The 23,249-nt window shown below is 35.7% G+C and overlaps 1 protein-coding gene across 2 annotated transcripts in view; it reads left to right on the top strand.

The window, feature by feature from the left end:
* Window positions 1–23,249, top strand: part of PDCD6IP (programmed cell death 6 interacting protein) — a 57,756-nt gene that overhangs the window by 14,584 nt on the left and 19,923 nt on the right. The window contains exons 4-10 of one of the 2 annotated variants that reach the window (XM_045520144.2): window positions 5,074–5,201; window positions 7,145–7,298; window positions 8,488–8,588; window positions 10,872–10,988; window positions 18,169–18,391; window positions 19,664–19,787; window positions 22,090–22,267. In XM_045520144.2, coding sequence (XP_045376100.2) covers window positions 5,074–5,201; window positions 7,145–7,298; window positions 8,488–8,588; window positions 10,872–10,988; window positions 18,169–18,391; window positions 19,664–19,787; window positions 22,090–22,267 — 1,025 coding nt within the window. Of the gene's footprint in view, window positions 1–5,073; window positions 5,202–7,144; window positions 7,299–8,487; window positions 8,589–10,856; window positions 10,989–18,168; window positions 18,392–19,663; window positions 19,788–22,089; window positions 22,268–23,249 lie in introns of both variants that reach the window. The other variant, XM_010959664.3, reaches the window with a different exon arrangement.

Raw genomic sequence — 23,249 nt, 5'->3', positions numbered from 1 at the left:
TGCAGAGACTAAAGAGATAGAGATCAGTTAGACTGGTGAGAGATGAGACTAGACAAGGTAGGTAGTGTATGTGGGTCAGGGAAGGGGTGGGTCTGAGAGGTAGTTCAGAGATGAAACTGGTGGATCTGCTGATATCTGTCAGAAGGAAGAATAGGAGTTGAAGATTGAGTCTAAGATTTATAACTTGGTTTGACCTGTGGATGATAATTCCTTTCAATAGACAGGTTGAGTTTGGCTTTGCCGTGTTACATCTGGGTGGAAATTTCTCTCTGGGATTTGGAAATAACGTATTTAAAGCTCAAAAGAGGTAAAGACATAGATTTGGGAACAGTTTTCATTAAATGATAATGAATTTATTTCCTTTGCGGTAAATGATAGATTGGGGAGAGTATGAAAGCCAGAGCTGGGGAATATAACATTCAGGGGAAATGGAGAAAGAGGTTCCTAGAAATGCAACTGAGAAAAAGCCTTCAGATCTTAGAGGAACCAGGGAAAAACAGGGATATGGAATTGAATGCCAGAAGAGCTTCAAAGATTGTGTAGTCCAGTGGTTCCCAAACCTGTCTGCACATTATGATTACCTGGGGAATACATTAAAAATACAAATTGCATCTTTAAAGATAAAGATACAGAATGCCAGATGTGATAGGGAATCTCACCGTGGGCCACTGGAATTCGTGTCTTTGAAATACCTTCAGATGACTCTGAACATTATTGCACAGAGACATTGTGGCAGGTCATGACATACAAGGTTGTAGATTCACTGAAATTGTCAGAGAAGGAAGTTTCACTAGGGGCATGCTAAAGAAGTCAGACTGTGGCAGGTTAAGGGGAGGACCAGAAGCCAGGAAATGTGGGCAGCACTTGTAGGTGGCTCACTTCAGAAACCATGCAGAAAGGATTTGGGGACAAAGGGAGCCTTATGCTGAGAGAGAGGCAAGATCAAGGAAAGGACTTTTGGTGCTGTAGTGGTAAGCCAATTGTTTGGCTGAGAATAGGGAGCAGATGACAGGAGAGCTAGGAGATACTTAAGTGAGATAGGGTAAGTTCATAAACCAGGGACCTAGAATAATTGGGGAGCAAAAAAAATTAAGAGCATAAATAAAGCAGGAGGTAGGTCATCAGGGCATTTCTAGTAAGAAGTACTGGCAATTAAATATCCATCAGTAATGTTTTGGTTAAATAAAGCTTGGCTGCACATTCATTTGAATATTGTGTTATTTTAGATTATTAAGAATGATAATGCAGATATGTTATTTGTTGTCATGTAAAACTATGTCCATTGAGTATTGAATAAAAGGCCTGTTACAGGACAGAGTTGGTGCATCTCCATAGCTCAGGGGGCCCCAGACTGGTCTGCTTGGGATGCCATTAGTATGGAACCTGGGGTATTGCTGCTTCCTGGAGTTGTGCATTCCAGACACCCTGAGTATGGTGTAGTGTACTGTTTGTGGAAAACGGGGTATGTGGACCTACATATATATAGTTATTTATCAAGATACTCAACAAAAGATTACTGGGGAACTCTGGGAGGTTTGATATTGGATCATTTTTAATTTATTTTCTTGTGTGTGTGTGTGTGCGTTTAAACAATTATTTGAATTTAAGAACATCTATTTTTATTTATAATCAAACTGTTTTCATTTTGAAAAACTTAGTGAAAAAGAAGAGCTCAGGTGAAAAACAAGAATGGAGTTGACTATTGAGGAAAAACTCTTTGAAGAAAGAAGAATTGAAAATTTTTTTAAAAAACCTTAATTTAAGTTTAGATATGATAGAAGAAATCATAAAAGAAAAAAGATTTAATTACAAGAAAAAGTTTTCACAAAATCTCTGACACATGAGAAATTATCAAAATAAAATGACAGACTACAGCTTGGGATGCATTGTTTATGGGAAATACAGTAGGCTGAGTTGTGTATCTTGTACATAAAAAGTTTACTTTTATCTATTGCTTGGAATGTATTCCATTCTGTCTCAACTCCACTAACTTTCTGTCATATGATAAGTTGCTTCATATTTAGACTATGACTTTCGTGTACGGCTTTGTGTGTATTTGGATGTCTTATTTGTTCCATGACCACACACATTTTGTGCTTTTACCATATTCTCAAGATTTTCCAAACTCTCAGTCTTGCAATTTATTTCTCTGAGCTCCTCTTTTCCTGAGAGACTCTTCTGTTTCCTTTGTCTTCTTCTGTTTTCTTGCTTGAATCTGGACTGCTGCTATTTAAAGCTGCTGCATAATTATTATCCATTAGGTTAGAGCCATGTTTTCCGGATAGTGTGTCTTCCTCTTTTACTGGAATATACTTGTAAGTAACTTTGACAGAAAAGGTCAGATTTCTGAATCTCTTCTTTGTGAAAATGTCTATATTTTGCCCTCACATGAATTTGGTTTGAAATTCTGGCACCTGGTGCTTAGGTCATTCTTGACATTGTTTCACTTCATTCCCCACATTTAGTTAATTTGTCCATAAATCCTGTCAGATTTTCTTTTGAAAGATACTAAAAATCCAGTCACTTCTCAGCACTTTTCCTGCTGCCATTCTGGTCAGAGCTGCCATCACCTCTCAGCATTTTCCATCCATCACCTCTCAGCGCCTTCCTGTAGCAGTTGCCTGCCCTCATCTCCGGCTTCCCTGCAGTCTATTGGCTACCGTGCAGGCTTAGTGAGTCTCTGTTCAAAACTCTCTTGACTTCCCAGTGCACTCAGAGTAAAAGCTAAAGCTTTACTGTGTAAATTGGTTCTCTCTTACCTCCCTGACATCATTTTGTCCCTTGTTCTCTTTTTTGGGGCCAAACTGGCTTTAATATATGTTTGTTGAATTAATTAGAATTATGTTTCTTCAGAACTTGAAGACATTGTTCCCTTGCCTTTAGTAATAGTAATCCAGGGTTACTGATGAAAAGTCTGCGGAGTGTTCTTTTGTAGGTGACCTGTTTCTTTTTTCTTGTGAAGATTTTTTACAGTTTTCTCTTTATCTTTCATGGTTGGAAATCTCAGAAGATCCACTGGGCCTTCACTTTATTCTTTGGGAATGGCATTTACTCCTGTCCTTTTCAGTTTACAGACTCATGTGTCCTTCATCCCTGGGAAGTTTACATGAATTTCTTTGATAGTTTTTTCTTCATTCTTCCCCCCTGCTTCTGTTTGGAATGCTATATGTTAACTGGATGTTGGCTGTTCTGAGCTACTTACTGACAACTTCTACACTTTTCTTTCTTCTTTTTTTTTTTTTTTTTCCCATTTATGGGCTGCCTCATTATTTTCTAGCCTTTCTTTTGAAAAACTTCTAGCAGTCAAGGTTTTCATTTCCAAGAGCTTTTTCTTATTCACAGATTGTTCTTCTTAAATGACATCCTCTACTTGTTTTATGGATGTACTGTCTTTGAGTGTCTTTAAGGATACTAATTAGGATCTGTGAAATGTTGTTTTCTATTCCTGGAATTGTTTTTGTTTACTCTGGGCTCTTGTTTTCAGTTCACCTTGATCTTTATTTTGCTGCATGCTCTACTCATATCCTGGTTATTCTAGATTTTTATACATTTATTTAACAAATTAGGTTAGAGTAGATGGTGTGTATGTCTGCTTTACTTTACGGTGAGGAGGCTAGAATTAGGTTGGCGGCAAGTGAGAAACTGGCCATAATTACAAGGGAGACTCCTAAAATCCTATATAACAAGGAGGGTTTTGCTTGATGGCACTACTGTGTGGCACAAACACACAACTGTGGTGTTGTTCTGATGTTCCTAGATGGTTTGTTCAGTGTTTTTTTTTTTTTTTTGTAAGAAGCCTTCTGATTATTCTGCTTAGTGCTGAATATCTGGCATATTGTGTAAGACCTTGAATGTCACTGTGATTGACTTTGTCCCTTTTTTGTGTGTGTGGTTAAAAAGACCCATAACATAAAATTTACTATCTTAACCAATTTTAAGTGTACAGTTCAGTAGTGTTAAGTATATTCCAATTGTTATGAAACAGATCTTGCAGAGCTTTTGATCTTGCAGATCTGAAATTCTGTACCCATTAAATAACAAGTCCCCTTCCCCCATCCTTGGTGACCACCATTCTACTTTCTGTTTCTCTGAATTTGACTGCTTAAGATACCTTATATGGGTGGAAACATAGAGGGTTTGTCTTTTTGTGACTGGCTTATTCCACATAGCATAATGTCCTCAAAGTTCATGCATGTTGTAGCATGTGAGAGAATTTTATTTGTTCATGAATCAATGGATGCTGAGGTGCTTTCACCTTTTGGCTGTTGTGAACAATTCTGCTACAGACATGGGTGTACGAAATATCTCTGAGACCCTACTTTCAATTCTTTTGGGTTTATACCCAGAAGTGGAATTGTTGGATTATATAGTAATTTTATTTCTAATTTTTTGAGGGATCCCTGTACTGTTTTCCACAGTGGCTTTAACAGAATGGTTCCAATTTCTCTACATGCCTGCCTACCAATTGTTATTGTCTTCCTTCCTTCCTCCCTCCCTTCCTTGCTTCCTTGCGTCTCTTCCTTTTTTTCTTTGATAGTAACTATCCCACTGGATGTGAGGTGTGTAGATTCTTGGTCAGAATTGTATTTTAACCAAATAATCTTCTAGCCTTCTGGGAGATGTATTGGCAGAAAGGGAGTGAGACATGGTGGGCCAGCTAGGAGACACTTACATTGGCTTAGGTTTGTAGTAGTGAGGAACTGGTTTAAATGTCATGGGAAGATACAGTTTTGAGAGAGGTGGTGGAAAAATGGAAAGAATTTATTTGAATTGGATTTAAAATGACGTGAGAATAACTTTTCATTTCGAATCTGACTAATAACAGTGTGGACGTAAAGGGAAGGAAAGATTAATTTATTGATCTTTGAGTTTTAGATGTTGACAATGTTGTTGTGGAAATAAATGCCTGGCAGGGCAGCTAGAAATATGGGAGTGTATTATGGGTAAGAAAACAGGTTTCCACTTGTTTTTGTGAGAGCCAGTGGGATAGAGGTCATAGTATTTCACTTTGAAACATTCATTTTCTTCAGAAAAAAATAATCTGATGAATTTTTCCTTCTCAATTTTTTACAGCTCTTGCAAGCTTAGGATATGAAAAGAGCTGTGTGTTGTTCAATTGTGCAGCCTTAGCTAGCCAGATTGCAGCAGAACAGAACCTGGATAATGATGAAGGATTGAAAATCGCTGCTAAGCATTACCAGGTACGCAGAACAGAAGTTACTCCATAATGATCGACGCTAAGTTGGATTAAATTGAAAATAATTTGCATTTAGGTTTTTAGATGTTTCTTTACACACAGATACTGTCTTGAAAAATAGTACTTTTTAATGAATTGATACATATTTTTGAAGCCCTCCGATAAGCTACTTATCTGTAGATCAGCTCTGTTTTCCCTTACCATGATATACCCAGCACCTAGCACAGTGCCTGGCACATAATAAAGGCTCGTTAAATATTGGGAGAACAAATGATTAAATGTTGAAATGAAATCCTTTAAATCCCTTTTAAATAAATGACCTCTTTTAAAATATTTGTACGTTATTTTTATGTAATTTTTCTTAAGCACACACTTAAAATTTCACCAGTGTCACAAAAATTAAGACTTCTTGGCCAAAAAATTTTAACTCTGAGACTTGTGGAGAGGTCATAGTTAAATGTGACCAGATAAGTAATTTTCTTAAGTTAGCTAAATTTAGATTTTAGGAGCTGTCATTTACTAATATGGCATATTATTTGGCAGCAGTGTATCATTTACTCAGCTTTTATTTTTTGTTTCAGTTTAAAGAGCAATAAGTGATTATTGTTAAATGATATCATCTATAATTATGTTTTCATGTTTTATATTGCTTTGTAATTTACAGAGTATGTTCATGTTCTCACATAGACTTTCTGATGCACGTTATATAATGTCATTCTCATTTTATAGGCAAAGAGACTAAAGGGCAGAAGTGTTAATAAAGTGATCCTCTGGGGTTTCAGGTGTCCTGATTCCAAATTTTATGAAATTTGAAATGGTCCTTAGACTGTCTTCTGTGGTGCTGGAATTTGCTTGTTTCAGAGATGGAGTTTGATCTTCCCCATTGTTTAAGTTTAGGGGAGAGGTGATGAGTGCCATTCTAAGGAAGTGAGGGCAAATGCACTTTAAGCAACCACGTGCTCCGTATTGTGGCATGCCATAAGTTTTGATGGGTGCAGATGACAAACGTGACGCATATATCTTTCCTTTGTGGGGCTATAAATGGCAAATATTTTAAAATATGAAAATGAAGGAAAATTTGACTTAGTTTTCTATTAATTGTAACTCCGTTAGGTGGCATGTGAGCTCTTAGAGGGTATTCTGAATTACCGAGGACACATTCCATTCTGTGAGTTACCTCTGTGATTCGCAGCCGGTGCCCTATTACAAAGCAGGTCAGCTGATCACTACTTGGAGACATACATTCTAGTTTCACGGTCCTTCATGTCTGCAGCAAACATGATGTTCACTTTAATACGGTTAGTTTTGAGTTTTTGTTGTGTATCTTAACTGCAAAACCCACAACACCTTTTAACCTCAGATTGATATGTCTCTTTTTCCCCAGGGTCATTTGTTTCATAAAAGCAAAGTTAGTTTAGTGTTAACCTCAGCGACATATAGCTGATTAGGAAAACCTGATGTGGAACATTTCACCAGGGGGCTCTGAAAGCCAAATGAAAAATTGTTAGTAGTGGGTAGTCATGGTCACTAGGAATCTATACTATTTGAGGTTTCCCATAAGTATGGCATGTTTAATTATTTGAGAGATGTGTTTGGGACCAAAGCAAGAGCGTTTTGGTACTAAAAACATTTGTCCTTGCCTCTGTTCTCATGTTAGTTTTCAGGAAGTATTTCTAAAAAGTTTAATCAAGTTGTCCCATAAATTTACTTTTTTGCTGCACTTGATTTTTACTGTAGGTTAAATCTCATGAAATTCTATAATGTTTAGGAAAATATCCTTATTGTCTGTAGGTCAGGTGTTATAGATCTGTTTTTCACAATATAAAAATTTAAGTATAGTAACTGTTCAGCTGAGTTAACATTTGAAGTGGTTTTGTGTGTAAGAGTAGAACGTTGTCTTGCTGAGTTCCTATACATTTTAAAGAAATTCTTTTCTTCCTCCTCTAGTTTGCTAGTGGTGCCTTTTTACACATTAAGGAGACGGTTTTATCTGCCTTAAATCGAGAGCCTACTGTGGACATATCTCCAGATACTGTTGGGACCCTCAGTCTTATCATGTTGGCACAGGCCCAAGAAGTATTTTTTTTAAAAGCCACGAGAGGTAATTCCAATTTGTTAATGTCCTCCATTTTGTTACATGTGAAAAGAAGTGACAGACTTTTAAAATAAGAAAGTGATGATAATGTGTTCAGTGTAGAGCTTTCCTCTGAACTTAGACACTTGAATTATTGAAAATTCTCAGCTTTCATTTTCTGGCCTTAAGATGGTACAGATGCGCATTTAAGAATGTAGGCTGTGTTTGAAGTCTGATGAAATGGATAGTTAAGTATTGTCTTAAAACACTGAATTCTGGAGTAGTATTTATATAGGTTTGTAATATGTCAGAAATTCATTCATTCAGCACATATGTGTTGAGTACCAACTGCCACTCACTGTTCTAGGCGCTAGATACAGTTAGACAAATGAGATTTCTATTTTCAGGAAGCCTACATTGTAGTGTGGAGGAGGTGATAAAACAAGCAATTCAGTAGCCAAGGTAATTTTAGAGAGAAATAATTGCTATAAAGAAAAAAAGATGTGGCAGTGACTGGTGGTCTGGCTGTGGGGTAAGGATGGAGGGGGAGTCATGCTAATCTTAGATCCATTAGTCAAGAAGAGATTCTTTGAGGAGGTCTTGTTTAAACCAGACTTAATTGATAAGGAGGCATCCAGGTGGAACCTCTGGCCCTGTGAATGAGGGAATAAGTTCTTATAAGGCATGTAAGTTAGTGTGAGAGATTAGAATAAGGACTGAATATGTAAGTACAAGAAATTGAAAATAAGGGAGCAGTCATCAGGTGGAAACTAAGTGGACTGGAAAATTTTTTCTTTTAAAATAATAGCTTCTATTAAGATAGAATTCATATACAAAAGCATTTACCCTTTTAAGGTATACAATTCATTAGTTTTTGGTATATTCAGAGTTTTGCAACCATCACCACTATCTTATTTTAGAACGTTATCATCCCCGCAGAAAGAAACCCCATACCCACTGTCAGTCACTCTCCATCCCCCCTTTCCCCCAGCCCCTGGCAACCACTAATCTATTTTCTGACTCTTTTTATCTGCCTATGGAGTAATTAAGTTGTGTGCGGAAGAGTTGATTTCATCAATAAGGATTTTTTTTTTTTAAAAAAAAAAAGGCAAATGTACATACTTATGAGCTCAATGTCTGTACTGAGTTATCATGGTACATCAGATTATTGTATATTTATTTTCATTATAACAGTCAATTTAATATTTTATTCCAGATAAGATGAAAGATGCCATCATAGCTAAATTGGCTAATCAGGCTGCAGATTATTTTGGTGATGCTTTTAAACAGTGTCAGTACAAAGATACTCTCCCCAAGGTCAGTTATTGTTTTTGTAAACACTTGGTTGTTTTGCATGTGGAAATATTTGGACATTTTTGTGTATAAGAAGCAAGTTGAAAATTATGTTTTATAAAGAATATTTGAAATTTAAGGAAAAGCATTTGGAGAATATATTTGTAGAAATAGTTTTTGTTTTAAGATGCATGACAAGTCCTTTTATATTTAGGGGATGCCTTTGCCTCTACTCTTTACTAAACTTGTTTTTCCAAGCTAAAACGCTTTCTGGAAAATTTTGAACACCTGTCTCCAATAACTTTATCAAATCAGGGCATTGTATGGTTCTGAATCTTTGATGATTTGGTACAGCATGAATACTTGAGCATGTTGATTATTCACCCTTTTAATTATTGTCCTGTTTTCTTAAAGATGAGTCTTAAAGCGCAAAAACAGACATAAAGACAAAAGGAAAAGAGAACTTAACAAATTCATCCAGTACTCTGATTATAATTAAGTTTTGCCAACAGGGATAGAAAATTGGGCTGCTGTTGGACAGCTAAGGAAAACAACCATCTAAAACCACGTAACACAGGAAGTATTCATTGTTTTAATGTAAACCTTTCTGACGTGGCATTTGAAAAGACTAGTCAGTGATGATCATTTGTAAATGATAAAGCAGATGATTAGACTAAGAAATAAATTCAGAATGGTTAAAAATGGAAATTTACAGATTGAAGTGTAGTGTGATTCAATGGCTCTCTTTCAGAAATGTTTAAGGAATTAATTTCGTCTGTATGATAGCCAATGCTATTTGTTACATGATCTTTATAAGTTGTTCAGGAATCTTTATAAATTATGAAATTGCAGAAAATTTTGTGGTGAAGTAAAAAAAGCATGTAAGTACATCAACATATTAGTCAGAATATGAACAATAAGGAATTTGAAGATTCCTGGAGATTTAATATTCACCGAGAGATCAGTAGAAATTTGCCCAGGACTCTTGGGTGATAATAGTGTTGCTCTTCAGAAGAGACTTGGGATCTCCTCTCACCTTTTTTTTCATCTGAAAGACGTCATGTTCAGCTGCACAGTGTACCGTTACGTCCTGTTGGGCCATTAGTTCAGTCCTGTCCTGGAGAGAAGAATGCCACCTACAAAGACTTGGAAGCTACCTCTGCACCATTCCTGGTATTCCTCGAAAATCTCCTGTTTTAAGTACCAAGTTGTTCCAGACTTGCCTTGAGAACTGGCACGAGAGTGCAGTTTGAGATTTAGATGTCTTTTATTTTTGCCTTTCACTAATAAAGCTCATAAGGTATTTTCATATTCTAGTTATAAAACTGGAATATCTGCAAGTAGTGACCCAGGAAGCTAGGAAATTATTCACTGGGAGACAGGAAAGCATACAGGTAGTAATTCAGTTTTTGATTCTCTTATTTTTTTTGTCTAGATAGGAATTGTCTAGTGTATTTCTTGGATATTATATGGCATGTACTTCCTAAAAACAATGAGGTTACACGCTAGGATTTGACATTTTGGAAGAGCCTCTACCAGTGTAACTGCTTTTTTGGTTCATGTTTTTGGATCTTCTAAAATTAATTTTGACTGGAATTTTTTTCAAAACAAGCTAGGGTAAAATAACACTATCATATTAGTCATTAACTTAGTGTATTTGTCTGTTTGCTCTATGTTTTTGAGTATATGATACTGAAATGTTAGTCTTTATATAGATACTAAATTTTCTATGGCTAAAAATTACCTTTATTAAAAGTTTCTTAGGATATGAATTTAAGTGGGAACTTACTTTATTGTCTTTTGTCTTTTAAACATGATGAAACAGTCAGCTATAGAGCAATTTCATTAGTATATGTGAGTAATGGTGGTTTAGTTAACTCTAAGGGCCGGGTAAGGGCTCATAAGAAAGCTTCTAAAGCTCTGTGCTTGGTCTACCTCTGTGAATGTCCATTCTACTTCTCTTTCTAATGCATGCTTTCCTTTCTTTGTAAACAAAATGTTGACTTCATGGCTCAATTAAAGAGAATGGTAAAAACTTAAATTGGCTTCACTTAATAGTTCAAAAAAAAAAAAAAAAACCCAACCCATAATTCTAATTGGAAGGAAAAAAAAAGCTGAATTCATTGAATCCAGTCCATGCAAAATCATGTGGTCTTCTCTGTTTACACCTAATGACTAACCAATCTCTAAACCATTAATGGGGTGATTCTAATTTCTGTCTCCTTTTCCTTTTTCTTCCTGCATCCCATGTTGTCTGTGGTGATTTGTGTGGTTGGACTCTCCCCTGGTCAGTATTTTTATTTCCAGGAGGTGTTCCCTGTCTTGGCTGCAAAGCACTGTATCATGCAAGCCAATGCTGAGTACCACCAGTCCATCCTGGCGAAACAGCAGAAGAAATTTGGAGAAGAGATTGCAAGGTTACAGGTGAGTTTCTTGGAAATAAATATTTAAGTAACTTGGATTTCCTATTTTTTTTTCTTTAGTAAGATTCCCACGTTAGCTCATAAAAACTTTTCCCACTCATTGCCCCTGTCAACAGAGACAAGTGGTTGTTTTTATTTTTAGGCTATACCTACTGTGTGCTTTTTGACGTCTCATATTTTATCTAAAAATTTTTGCATAATTTGCATTTAGTTCTCATTTATTTGTCCATGTTTATTTTAATTTAAAGTATTCTAAATTAATTATCATGCTCCAGAACATGTGCAGTGCTTAACTTGTGGCCTAGCCTTGGTCTAAATTGGGTCATATGATTCCACAGCTTGAGGAGGACAGTGATTTTATTATATTATATATATATATATACACACACACACACGTACACACAGATCTTACCATTAGCAGAATACCTTCTGTGCAGTTTTATCAGCACTGGGTTTGTGAGAAACTTGCTGTGACATTTAAGGTAACTTCGCAGGAGGGGTAAGGGCTATTTATATGAGTTGCTTGTATTTTGAGGATTGGTAGGCAGAGGGTGGGAAGAGGACTGTTAAGGAAATTTAAATATGGACTGGATATTAGAAGATACTATGCAAGTATTATATTTAAGAAGTTCAGGTTAATTAGTCCTTTCATGAGACAAGAAACTCAAGTTTTATAAAGAATAACATGTAGGTTTGTATTATACTCCACACTGACAAAGTCAGAGAAAGGCACACTCAGGTTACTGAACATATTTCATTTGTGCAGAGATTCACTTTGATTGCAGTCACTTAGATTTTTATATGAAAATGCTTCAGAGAAAGTGGTTTCTAGAGGAAAGATTTTTTTTTCAGGGTAGCATATTTAAAGTATTAGAAATACCAATGGAAAGAAAAACACACAACATAAAAGGAGGGAGTTGAGTTTTATTTAGGGACTTTACTGAATAAAGTCTCATGGGTGACAGCCTCCTAGTACCTCTGAGGGAACTGCTCTGAAAAGGTAGGGGAGAAACCAGCTTAGATGTGATTTCTGGCTACGAAATACGTCTCAGTAAAAGATTACTGCTAGTCACAAAGAACGGACATCTCAGGTTAATGATTTTAGTGCTTTTCTATGTAAAAGATGTAGGACTCTGGGTTCATTAGAATTCTTCCTGAGAATGACATCTGTCTAAGGGGCCGTTTTTCCAAAGCACAGGGTGCCTCATCCTGTTTTGCATCCTGAATTCCTCTCTCTCAAGGTGCTCTGTCAGCAACTGAAGTGGATAGCGACTTAGTCCTTACAGAACTGGGTGGTGAGCAGTGCTCCTTGTTTTACAGATGTTTAGCTTCCTTATTTTTAGGAAATTCTGGGACTTTTATATAAATAAGCCTTTATTTAGTTTCTGTAAACTCATCATTGAAGAGCTTTAGAAATTTTAATCTAGTTTTTAAAACCCCTTAGGAAAAAGGAAACTTTCAGATTCACAACAAGAGATAAAGACTTTTTTTCAGTTTTTAGATTCATAAGAGTTTTACAGGTTTAGTCATAGGTCAGAAGTTAATGCAGAGCACAAATACTTGCAATTCATATCTCACTCAAAGGGCTGTTCCTGTTTCCATTAGGCATGTTTTTTTTTTTAATTTGCCTGATTTGAGCTCAGAAACAAGCAGAAGAACAAAACAGACAAAAAAGGTGACCAGCATATTCTCTATAGTCTCTCACTTAGCATACCCATGACCCTGATAGAGATCATTAGATGGTTACATCATTCAATCATCTTAGCAGTCTTTGCTGTCAGCAACTTACTGGTTATGAGCAAAGCAGAAACAAAATCACAAGAGTCAGGAAAATCACAGCAATAGGTGAAACAGCAAAGGGAAAATTGCTACATGGGATTCACTTCTGGGGCCACGAAGAATTGTACCTGGACTTGTACAGCTCATGAAGCGCACTTCTTGGACAGTGCAGTTTATTGGCTCCAGAAGGTGGGTTCACTTGATCATCTTGGTGGAGTCTGTAAAGCTTTCAAAAAGATGTAAAAAATATAGTTGAGTCTTGAACAGCATGGGTTTGCACTGTCCACGTTCAATGAATAAATATTCGGCCTACCGTATCTGCAGATTCCGAATTTGTGGATCCATCCAAATGCTGGTCAGGTACTATGTTAATCAACAGATGCAGAGTCTGTGGGTAGGGAGGGCCAATTCTGGGACTCGATCATCTTCGGATGTTGGTGTCTGTGGCGGGTCCTGGAACCAATCCCTTGCAGATCCCGAATTTGTGGATCCATCCAAATGCTGGTCAGGTACTATGTTAATCAACAGATGCAGAGTCTGTGGGTAGGGAGGGCCAATTCTGGGACTCGATCATCTTCGGATGTTGGTGTCTGTGGCGGGTCCTGGAACCAATCCCTTGCAGATCCCGAGGAACGAGTATATATATAAAGATGTGAAAATATGACTCATGTAGAATGAGTACACACTAGAGATTTATTTATTTATGAATGTTGGACCTAATAAGGTGGTAAAACTGATTTTGTGAAGGTATTGTTTTTTCTTTGTTATGATAGTAGCTTGTAGGTATTAAGGAGATTGCCCTTATTAGGAGATATGTACTGAGGTATTTGAGGATGAAAGGTCATGGATTCTGAACTTTAGTTTCAAATGGTTCTGCAAAAAAAAAAAAAAAAAGAAAAAAAAGGAATCTATGTGTATATATGGGAAAGAGAGATGAAGCAAATATGGCAAAATTGCTAACGGTTGTTAAACTTAGTAAAGGGTCTGTTGTCACTCATTGTTCTGTTCTTTTAATTTTTCTGTGGACATGAACATTATTAATATAAAAATTGAGGAAAATGTAAAGGTATACACTTCAACACATCTCCCTACCTTTCCCCTTATATCCTGTTCCTCCATCTTTTTTCCCACTGCCCCATAGGTAATTTCTATTTGTTTCTCATTTAATCCTTTCAGTTTTTTTTCCCTCTTTGAAATGCAAGCAAATACATCCACACATGCATGCACACTTAATGCACATTCTTAACTCCCATCCTTACATAAGAGGTTGTATGCTATATACAGTGTTGTACATCATATTTTTCTCACATAACAACATATTCTGAAGCTCTCTCCATTTTAATACATCAACACAGAGACCGTCCTCATTTTTCTTCAGAGCTGCATTGCACTTGATTGTCAAACCACACTTTATTGCTGTGCCCTATTGCTGGATACTTGTGCGTTTCCAAGATTCTATTACAAAACATACTGCAGTGAATAATTATGTGCACATGGCACTTCGTATTTCAGCAGGTGTCTTAGCTCAGTCTTCCATAGCAAAATACCATAGACCAGGTGGTTTAAACAACAGAAATAGATTTTCTCATAGTTCTGGAAGCTGAATTCTGAGACAAGGGTGTCAGCGTGGTCAGCTTGCAGACTGCTGGCTGGCTTCTTGATGTGTCCTTACATGGTAGGGAGCGCCCACAAGCTCTCTGGTGGCTCTTCTTACTCAGGCACTAATACCACCAGGAGGGCCCCACCCTCATGACTTCATCTAAACATAATCTCCCAAAGGCCCCATCTCCAAAACCATCACTTTGGGGGTTAGAGCATCAGCATACGAATTTTGGAGGGACATGATTCAGTCCATAGCAGCATGTATATCTTAAATTCCTAGAAACGGGATTGCTGGTATCAAAGTGTAAGTATATCTATAATTTATTATATATTATACTTGGATCTTTGATTCACTTGGAGTTTATCCTGATAGATGATGTGAAGGGTGTATCTAGTGTTTATTTTTCCAAATAGGTACCCAGTTGTCCCCAAACCATTTATTGCAATGACTTTCTTTACCCCACTGATTTGAGATTTTGACTTTTATCACATATTAAATTATATGTTTGAGTCTGTTTCTGAACTTTTAATTCTGTTTCATTGTCCTGTTTATGTGTTCAAGTTCCAGTTCTGTACCATTTGAGTCATTGATACTTGTTTTAATGCCTGATTGGTATTGATCATCTCTCGTTTCCAGAATTTCCCTTATTGTTCTTGTTTATGCTTCTATATGAATTATATTTAAGTATTTATTATGGAAAATTTGAGATATATATGAAAGTATGAATCATCAAATATCCATTACCCAGCTTCAATGATTATCAATATTTTGCTTTGTGTTTCATCTGTTTGCCCTCCTCCTTATTTTTTTGAAGTATTTTACAACTCTCTCACATACCATTTCGTCCTTAACTACTTCAGTATAATAGATAAGGCTTAAAAAAAGTAAAATCACAATGTCATCCTATCTAGCACAATTAATGCTAAATAATAAGGACAAATAATACTATTAACCTAATGTTACCGAAACCTAATTTAGTTTTCTCTGATTTTTTTCTAAAATGTCTTTTTATAGTTGGTTTGTTCAAATCGGGATTCATACAAGGACCCCACATAGCATTTGGTTGATTTATCTCATAAATTTTTAATTTGCAATGGCATCTGGTCCCCAGCTGCCATGTTGAATTGTTCTCACTTTTTCTTGTTTTGTGTGTTTCTTACAATGATTTCTGTGATGTCTATTATCCCTTTTATGTTTCTTGTATAAATATTTCAGTCTTTCTTTTCTTAAATGATTTCGTATTTTTCTTCAGTTTCTTTCCTGAGTTCTGCAGGTCCTGTTTCACATTCTCTTGCTATCGACTGTCACCCACTGTTGTCTGGGCCATCTGGTCCTCTGTTCATATTTTGTGTTCTTTGGTACTGTGATTGCATCCTTAAGTTTTTTAGTTTATTTTTGTTTTTTTAGTATACTGTATTCTTTGCTTTGGGCAGCACTTCTTTGGTGAATTTTCATTTTCTATGGGGAAGTTAAACTCATTTTCATTCATCCTTTCCTTATGGTTTCTTTGTGTTGAGGCAGATGCGATGCCTTTTTGGTTACTTATGTTTAAATGAGCTGGAATTCGGTCGAGGAATAGCCAGAGGTGCGTATGGGGAGAATGCCTGGGTAGCTTGCCGAGCCTCCTCGTGTAGAGCCCTGCCTTAGCTTCTCCTCTCTGGTTCTCAAGGCCTGGTTTAGAGGATTCCATTTTGTGCCTGTGTTTCCCTGAGTTCCTCACAGCCTTTGCATTTCCAGGTAATGCGTCTACTTTTTGTTGTTTTCTGAGTGTTCATCTTCTTTCTCCTCCTCCCCACTTTTCAGTCCTGCTCTTTTCTGCTTCCCTCGGCATCCCTGCCCTTTTAATTGTCTGCCTCTGGGCTCAGTAGCTCCTTCTTGGGACAAGGCCTGTCCTGTGGCCCCTGGGTGGCTCCACGTGGGACATTTGGCTTTACCTGTGTCATCAGCTGGCAGCTGTCACCTCACTGCATTTCCTTGTTTTCAGATTTGCCTAAGTGTTTTCTCCTCAGGTGGGGCTCTTGGCAATCCCCCTTTCTCCTGCTGTATTCAGTGTCTTTTAAGGCCCTAATACCAATTTTCCTATTTAGGGAAGTGTTTGACCGCATTTACAAATCATATTTGATTTACAAATTTAAAAAGTGATTTAAATTTGTGCATTTTTATACCTCCTAGTTTACGTTACAGATGTAGCATTTGTTTTGTTTGTTTTGGTTATCCTTGTTTCTGTTTCATATTAATCTTGTGTATATCTTTTAAAACTTATTCCTGGCTATTTTGTCTTCCTGTTGCTAGTAACAGTGGATTTTTTTCTTCTGTTATCTCTTCAAATTGGTGATTGTTTATCTGTATTTGCCCTGTTGATTTTGTATGTAAGCTACCTCTCATTTAGAATAGTTGATTCTCTTAGGTTTTGCTGGCACACAAATATATGAGCTGTAAATGATAAATTTTTCCTTTTTTAAATTTTATACCTCTGATTTCATTCTTTTGTCTGGTTATTTTTACCGTGTTCTGTGTTCATAATGATACTGGTGATCTTTATTTTATTTTGACTCTAGGATTGTTTCTTTCATTTTTCTGCTAAGCATGGTATCAGCTTTAGGGGTTAAGATTTTATCATGTTAAAAAACTAGATAACTAGTTTTATTTTACTAAGATTTTAAAAAAATGTCTAGAGTGAATATTTTATCAAATGATTTTTCAACATCTATGAAGGTAATTTGATTTTTTTAACTGAAATTTATTACTTGGAGGATTACATAAGTAGGTTTTCTAATTTTTAACCATTCTTATAATCTTATAATTTTGGTGTCTTAAACTTGCTTAATCTCCTCATATGATCACTTTATATGGATGTTCTTTATATGCCTGAGAATATTGTATATTCTCTTTGGAGTACCAGGTTCCCCATGTCTGGTAAATCAGACTTTTTAATTGTGTTGTTCAAATCTTCTCTGAGCTTACAAATTTTTTGTTTGCTTGGTCCTTTCATTCATGAGACAGGAGTGTTCAAATCTTCCACTCTAATGATGCATAGATGTTATCAATTTCTCATTATAATTATTTATATAGATAAAGGTTTTTAAATACAAAATTTAAGAAGTTTTATACCTTTCTGGCAAATTGGCAAATATTAAACATTATATACTGAATTTATCCCTAATAATACTTTAGGCTTTATTGTCCATTTTATCTGATGTCACTATTCCCAACACCACATAAGTAATTTGAGCCCTAAATTTACGAGGCGTGTGTTCATTTTATGTGTTACAAGGGCAGCCTTTCAAGAAAAAATTCCTATTGAAGCTGACAACATGCTTCCTTGTTGATTTGCTGTGTTGCTGCGCAGTTTATTTTTCTGATCCATTCTTTTCACCGTGAGTGTAGCCCTTTGAGGTTCTTCCCTTTAAGTGGGGATCAGTGGTGAAGGGGATGTTTCTTAGTTTATTGTCTTAATGTATTAAGCTCCCTGAGGGCCTTTTTTTAAAAGGCATTTTAATTGCAAGTCCTTTGGGTACAGAAATACCCAACAGCCAAAGCCAGCTTTCCTTAGTGTCAGTTTGTAGGTTTGATTTCTTTTACTTTCTTGATAACTCACTTATATGTTTAAAGGGATGTCTGTTATGTGTTATTCTTCATTTTTTGATATTTTGGTTTGTTACAGGAGAATTTCTAGGTTATTCTTTTGATGACATTGCTGGTAATGCCAGTCCTCAAAGATTTTTTAGAAAACCAAAGGTTGGGTGCTTGGTTGAAAAAAAGAAACAAAATTTTTTTTTTTTTAACATTTTCTTATTAGCATGCAGCAGAATTGATTAAAACCGTGGCATCTCGCTATGATGAATATGTCAATGTGAAGGATTTTTCTGACAAAATCAACCGTGCCCTTACTGCAGCAAAGAAGGATAATGACTTCATTTATCATGATCGAGTTCCAGACCTTAAAGATCTAGACCCTATTGGCAAAGCCACTCTTGTGAAATCTACCCCAGTCAATGTACCCATCAGCCAGAAATTCACAGGTATGTCAAGTATACAGATGCACTTTAACTTTATTTTTTTCCTCCAATTTATTCATTTTTGTAACTAAAATCGCATAATTAGTATTTTATGCTTTGAATATAATTTGCATTCATGTTTAAAATGAATATGAGAATAAAAATTATAGTGAAATTTTATGATGGAAAAGTAAATAGTAAAGCATAAAGTATACAACAGAGTCAAAAACTTGAAACTGAGTAACAATAAAGACTTAAACAAGCACTTGTCATTTTGTTAACACTTGTTATTTAAGATTCTGCCGTTATAAATATACATAAAATGACTTTACTCATACAAACCTCTGGAGTCATTGTTATATCAGATAAATAAATGTTGTAATATCCTTGAATGTTACAAGTAAATGCAGCACATGGCAGCCTCTAGCTGAGATCCCAAGGATAATATTCTAAGTTAGTGGGTGATTATTTTACAGTTGCGGTTCCACAGCCGTGAATTTAAGCAACTGCTGATGGAAAATACTGGCCAAAAAGAAATTTCCGGAAAGTTCCAAAAAGCAAAACTTGAATTTGCCGTGCTCTGGCAACTATGTACAAAGCATTTACATTGTATTAGGTATTGTAAGTAAGCTAGAGAAGATTTAAAGTATATGGGAGGACATGTGTGTGTTATGTGCAAATACTGTGCCATTTTATATAAGGGACTGGAGCATCTGTGGATTTTGGTATCCGCTGGGAGTCCTGGAGTCAACCCCCTGTGGATACCAAGGGATAACTGTACTTATTTCTGTTTAACAAACACAAAGTGTTTACCGTGTGCCAGAGACTCTTTTAAGCCCTATACAAAGGTTAGCTCATTTATTTCTCACAATGACTCCATGAGGTAGGTACTGTTATTACCCCCATTTGACTGATACCGAGTGGTTAAGTAATTTGCCCAAGGTTGCAGAGCCAGGAAGTGGTAGATCTGGAAATCATAGCTCTGTGGCTCAGTCAGTCAGTTCCATCAACAAATGAACATTGTTTTCTCAGTTGTTTTCTGTAGATTTTCTTCACCAGAGATCCCTTAAACTTAATGACAGACACATCTTTAAAAACTAAGAAAACTAAGTTCAAAGCAAAAGCTTTCATTTTCATTGTCCGTGAATATAGTGATCTAAAAATTGTCTTTGTCATTTGGTTTTGATCTTTAAATATTTGTAGATTTTTAATATGAATATTGGAAATAGGAATAGTCACTTAACAGTTTGGGTTTTTGTCTTCAAATTTTGTTGACATTTTTATTCCTAATTTTAGATCTGTTTGAGAAGATGGTTCCTGTGTCAGTGCAGCAGTCTTTGGCAGCTTATAATCAGAGGAAAGCTGATTTAGTTAACAGATCAATTGCTCAAATGAGAGAAGCCACCACTTTGGCAAATGGGTAGGTAGACCTTGACTTTCATAAATTTATCTTTAAGATTCTAATGTTTTCTGATTGTTTATGAAAATTTTAGTTTTCTGAGCTCAGAGTTGAGCATAAAGAATATTTGAAATAGCAAATATAAACACACACACATTTCTTAGGGATACTTTATTTACTGAGCCCTAGCAAATATATTATAGTTGGAAGAAATTTAACTACTGAAACAAAGTGAAAATACTTCACCACTAATTTGTATGTTAGGGGATATTTAGAGGGAAATTAGAAGTAGAAATGCACTTTTAAAGTTAAGATACATATATAGTTTGTATTCTGAACCAGTTTTTGTTTTCGGTGGATTGAAGACAGAAAATCATTGTTTTGAAAAATATTTTAAGTATAGTTTTCACACAGTAAAATGCATTCATTTTAAGTGTATAGTTTGTTTCTTTTTGATAAATACGTATACCCATGTAACTACCGCCACTATGATCAAGATAGAGAACATTTCCGTCACCCTAAAAAATTCACTCATGTCTTTCCCTTCAGTTCCTCCTCCTCTGTCCCCAGCTGCTATTGATCTGCTCCCTGTCATCATAGGTTAGTTTTATCTTTTATACAGTTTAATACAGATATAATCATTATAACATGTGCAGTATGTACATTACAGTATATAGTACACTATAAATGGTATAATACATTACATATTTTATATACAGGACATTGTATACCATATATACTATTGCTGCAGCATGTATAGTATGCAGTACTTACAGTATGTACAGCATGTGCAGTATATATTGAAAATATATTAGGCTTCTTTCACTTAGCATCATCTGTGTTTTGTGAATCAGTTTGATCATTTTTGTCAAAGTTCAGCAGGTGTTCTGAGTGAAAGGGTGGGTCTGTGGATGTCTCTCTTGGTGTATTCATGGGAGAGGGTGAGCTAAGAGCATCTTTCTACTCTGCCATCTTGGCCACTCCCCCCTCAGTTTGATCATTTTTATTACTGAGCAGTATTCCTTTTTATGATCAAATACTTTGTTAGTTTTTTCACCTATTGATGGGCATTTCAGTTGCTGTAAACATTGATATACAAATCTTTGTGTGTAAGGGGAGGTTATAGCTCAGTGGTAGAGCACATGCTTAGCATTCACAAGGTCCTGGGTTCAATCCCCAGCACCTCCATTAAAAACAAACAAACCTAATCCCCGCCCCCTAACAAAAAAAAGAAAGAAAAAAATCTTCGTGTGGACATACTTTATTTCTCTTGGGTAAAGACCTAGGATTAGAATTGCCGAGTTGTATTGTTAGTGTATGTTTAACTTCATATGAAATGGCCAGATTATTTTCCAAAGTCATTTTTTCAGTTTATATTCCCACCTGCACTGAGAAATGCAATTGTTCTGCATCCTTATCAGGACTTAATGTTTTTTGTCTCTTTAATTTTAGCCATTTTTGTGTGTGTGTAGCAGTATCTCACAGTGGTTTAATTTGCATTCCCCTAATCACTAAGGATGTTGAGCAATGCTTATTAGCCATTTATATATCTACTGTGAAGCATCTGTTGAAATCTTTTGCTCATTTTTGAAAATTGAGTTTTTCTTAGTAATCTTTAAAGGGTTCTTTACGTATTTTAGGGGCAAGTCCTTTGTCACTTGTGTTATTGAGAATATTTTTTCCTGGTCTGATTTGCTTTTTCGTGTTTTTAATTTTAATGAATGCATAGATTTTAACTTCATTTTTCTTTTTCAAGCAAGAAACCAACGTAAGTTTACTCTGATATTCCTTCCATAATGTAAGTGAAATAGCAGAAGAATTGTTACTGTGCCACAAAACAAAACAGATGAAGCGCCTGTAATTAATAACCTAGATCAAATATGTTCTCAACATTTTGCCTAGATGATGTGAAATTATAACTGTTTTGCATATTTTTCTGATTTGCCAGTGACAGTATAACAATCAAGAGTGTGGTAAAAGATTGCATTTTTCAGATAGAATTTTTGACTTTTAATTTCTCAGACTGACAGAAGTTAAGTTTGACTTGTGAGCCAAAGTTATCTAGTGTATTTAAATGTATATTTATTACTTTTTGGCTTTTAATTCTGAACTGTGAACTTAATTCTTTAATGATTTTTTTTATCATTTTATCACTTACTGATTTTTTGTTTTTCCTTTATCTTTGATTTATATTTCCATTGACAGGGCTTATCCACCTTTCTGGGGTGCTAAATAACTGTTAACTGTTAATTTGGATATAGGAGATTAGTGTTTTAAAGGTGGCTTAGACCTCTAGGTGACATAGTATCTCATTTTTTTTCAGGGTGTTAGCTTCCCTTAATCTTCCAGCAGCAATTGAAGATATATCTGGAGATACTGTACCTCAGTCTATATTGACTAAGTCCACATCTGTGATTGAGCAGGGAGGCATCCAGACTGTTGATCAGTTGATCAAAGAACTACCCGAACTTCTACAAAGAAATAGAGAAATCCTAGATGAGGTATGTTTTAAGAGATTTGATTTCCAAATGAAAACTCTTTGACTGCTTTATGTCTAGCAGGGACGAGGCCTGGAGGCTTCCTCCTATTGGGTTTTTTATTTGACCTTATATATAGAAAATCCTAAAATTAGGAGTTTGATAGGGATTGCATATTCAGTGCATTCACTTTAAATCAGTTTGGGGAGTATTGCTGATCTTCCAGTTACGCTCCCAGTCCATGGACAGAGGATGTCTTTCCATTTATTTTAGTGTTCTTTAATTTCTTTCAACTCTGTTTTGTAGTTTTCACTGTACAAGTCTTGTACCTCCTTGGTTAAATTTATTCCTAAGTATTTTACTCTTTTTGATGGTATTGCAGTGGAATTGTCATCTTAATTTTCCTTTTTGGATTGCTCATTGTTAGAGTATAGAAATATAACTGATTTTGTATTCTGTAACTTGACTAAATTCATTTATTATCTCTGATAGTTATTTTGTGGATTGCTGAGAATCTTCTGTATACAAAATTATATCATCTGCAAGTAGAGATAAGTTTTACTTCTTCCTTTCCACTTTTGGATGCCTTTTATTTCTTTCTCCTGCCTAATTATGTTAGACAGTACAATGCTGGATAGAAGTGGTGAGAGCTGACAGCCTTTGTCCTGATCATGATCTTTGGAGGGGAAGCTTCCACTGTTTCACTGTCCTCGGAATGTAAGGGTGGTTGATGTCAAAGAATCAATTAATGTAATACTCTATATTAGTAGAATGAAGGAAAAAACCGTATGATCATCTTGAGATACAGAAAAAATTTTTGACGAAATTCAACATTCTTTTATGATAAAAAGACAAACTAGAAATAGAAAGGAACTTCCTCAATCTGAGACAGGTGGTCTATGAAAAACCAGAGCTATTACCTCATTGTTTGTATTTTTGCTGACTCTTGCTCATAGTGGTTTGTTTCCTCTTATTTCAGTATTTTTTTGTGTGTTTGTTCTTGGAT

The sequence above is a fragment of the Camelus bactrianus genome, chromosome 17 (genome assembly GCF_048773025.1).
Source record: "Camelus bactrianus isolate YW-2024 breed Bactrian camel chromosome 17, ASM4877302v1, whole genome shotgun sequence".
Lineage (NCBI taxonomy): Eukaryota > Metazoa > Chordata > Mammalia > Artiodactyla > Camelidae > Camelus > Camelus bactrianus.
The sequence above is the reverse complement of the archived record's forward strand: the minus strand, read 5'-3'. Positions and strand labels throughout refer to the sequence as shown.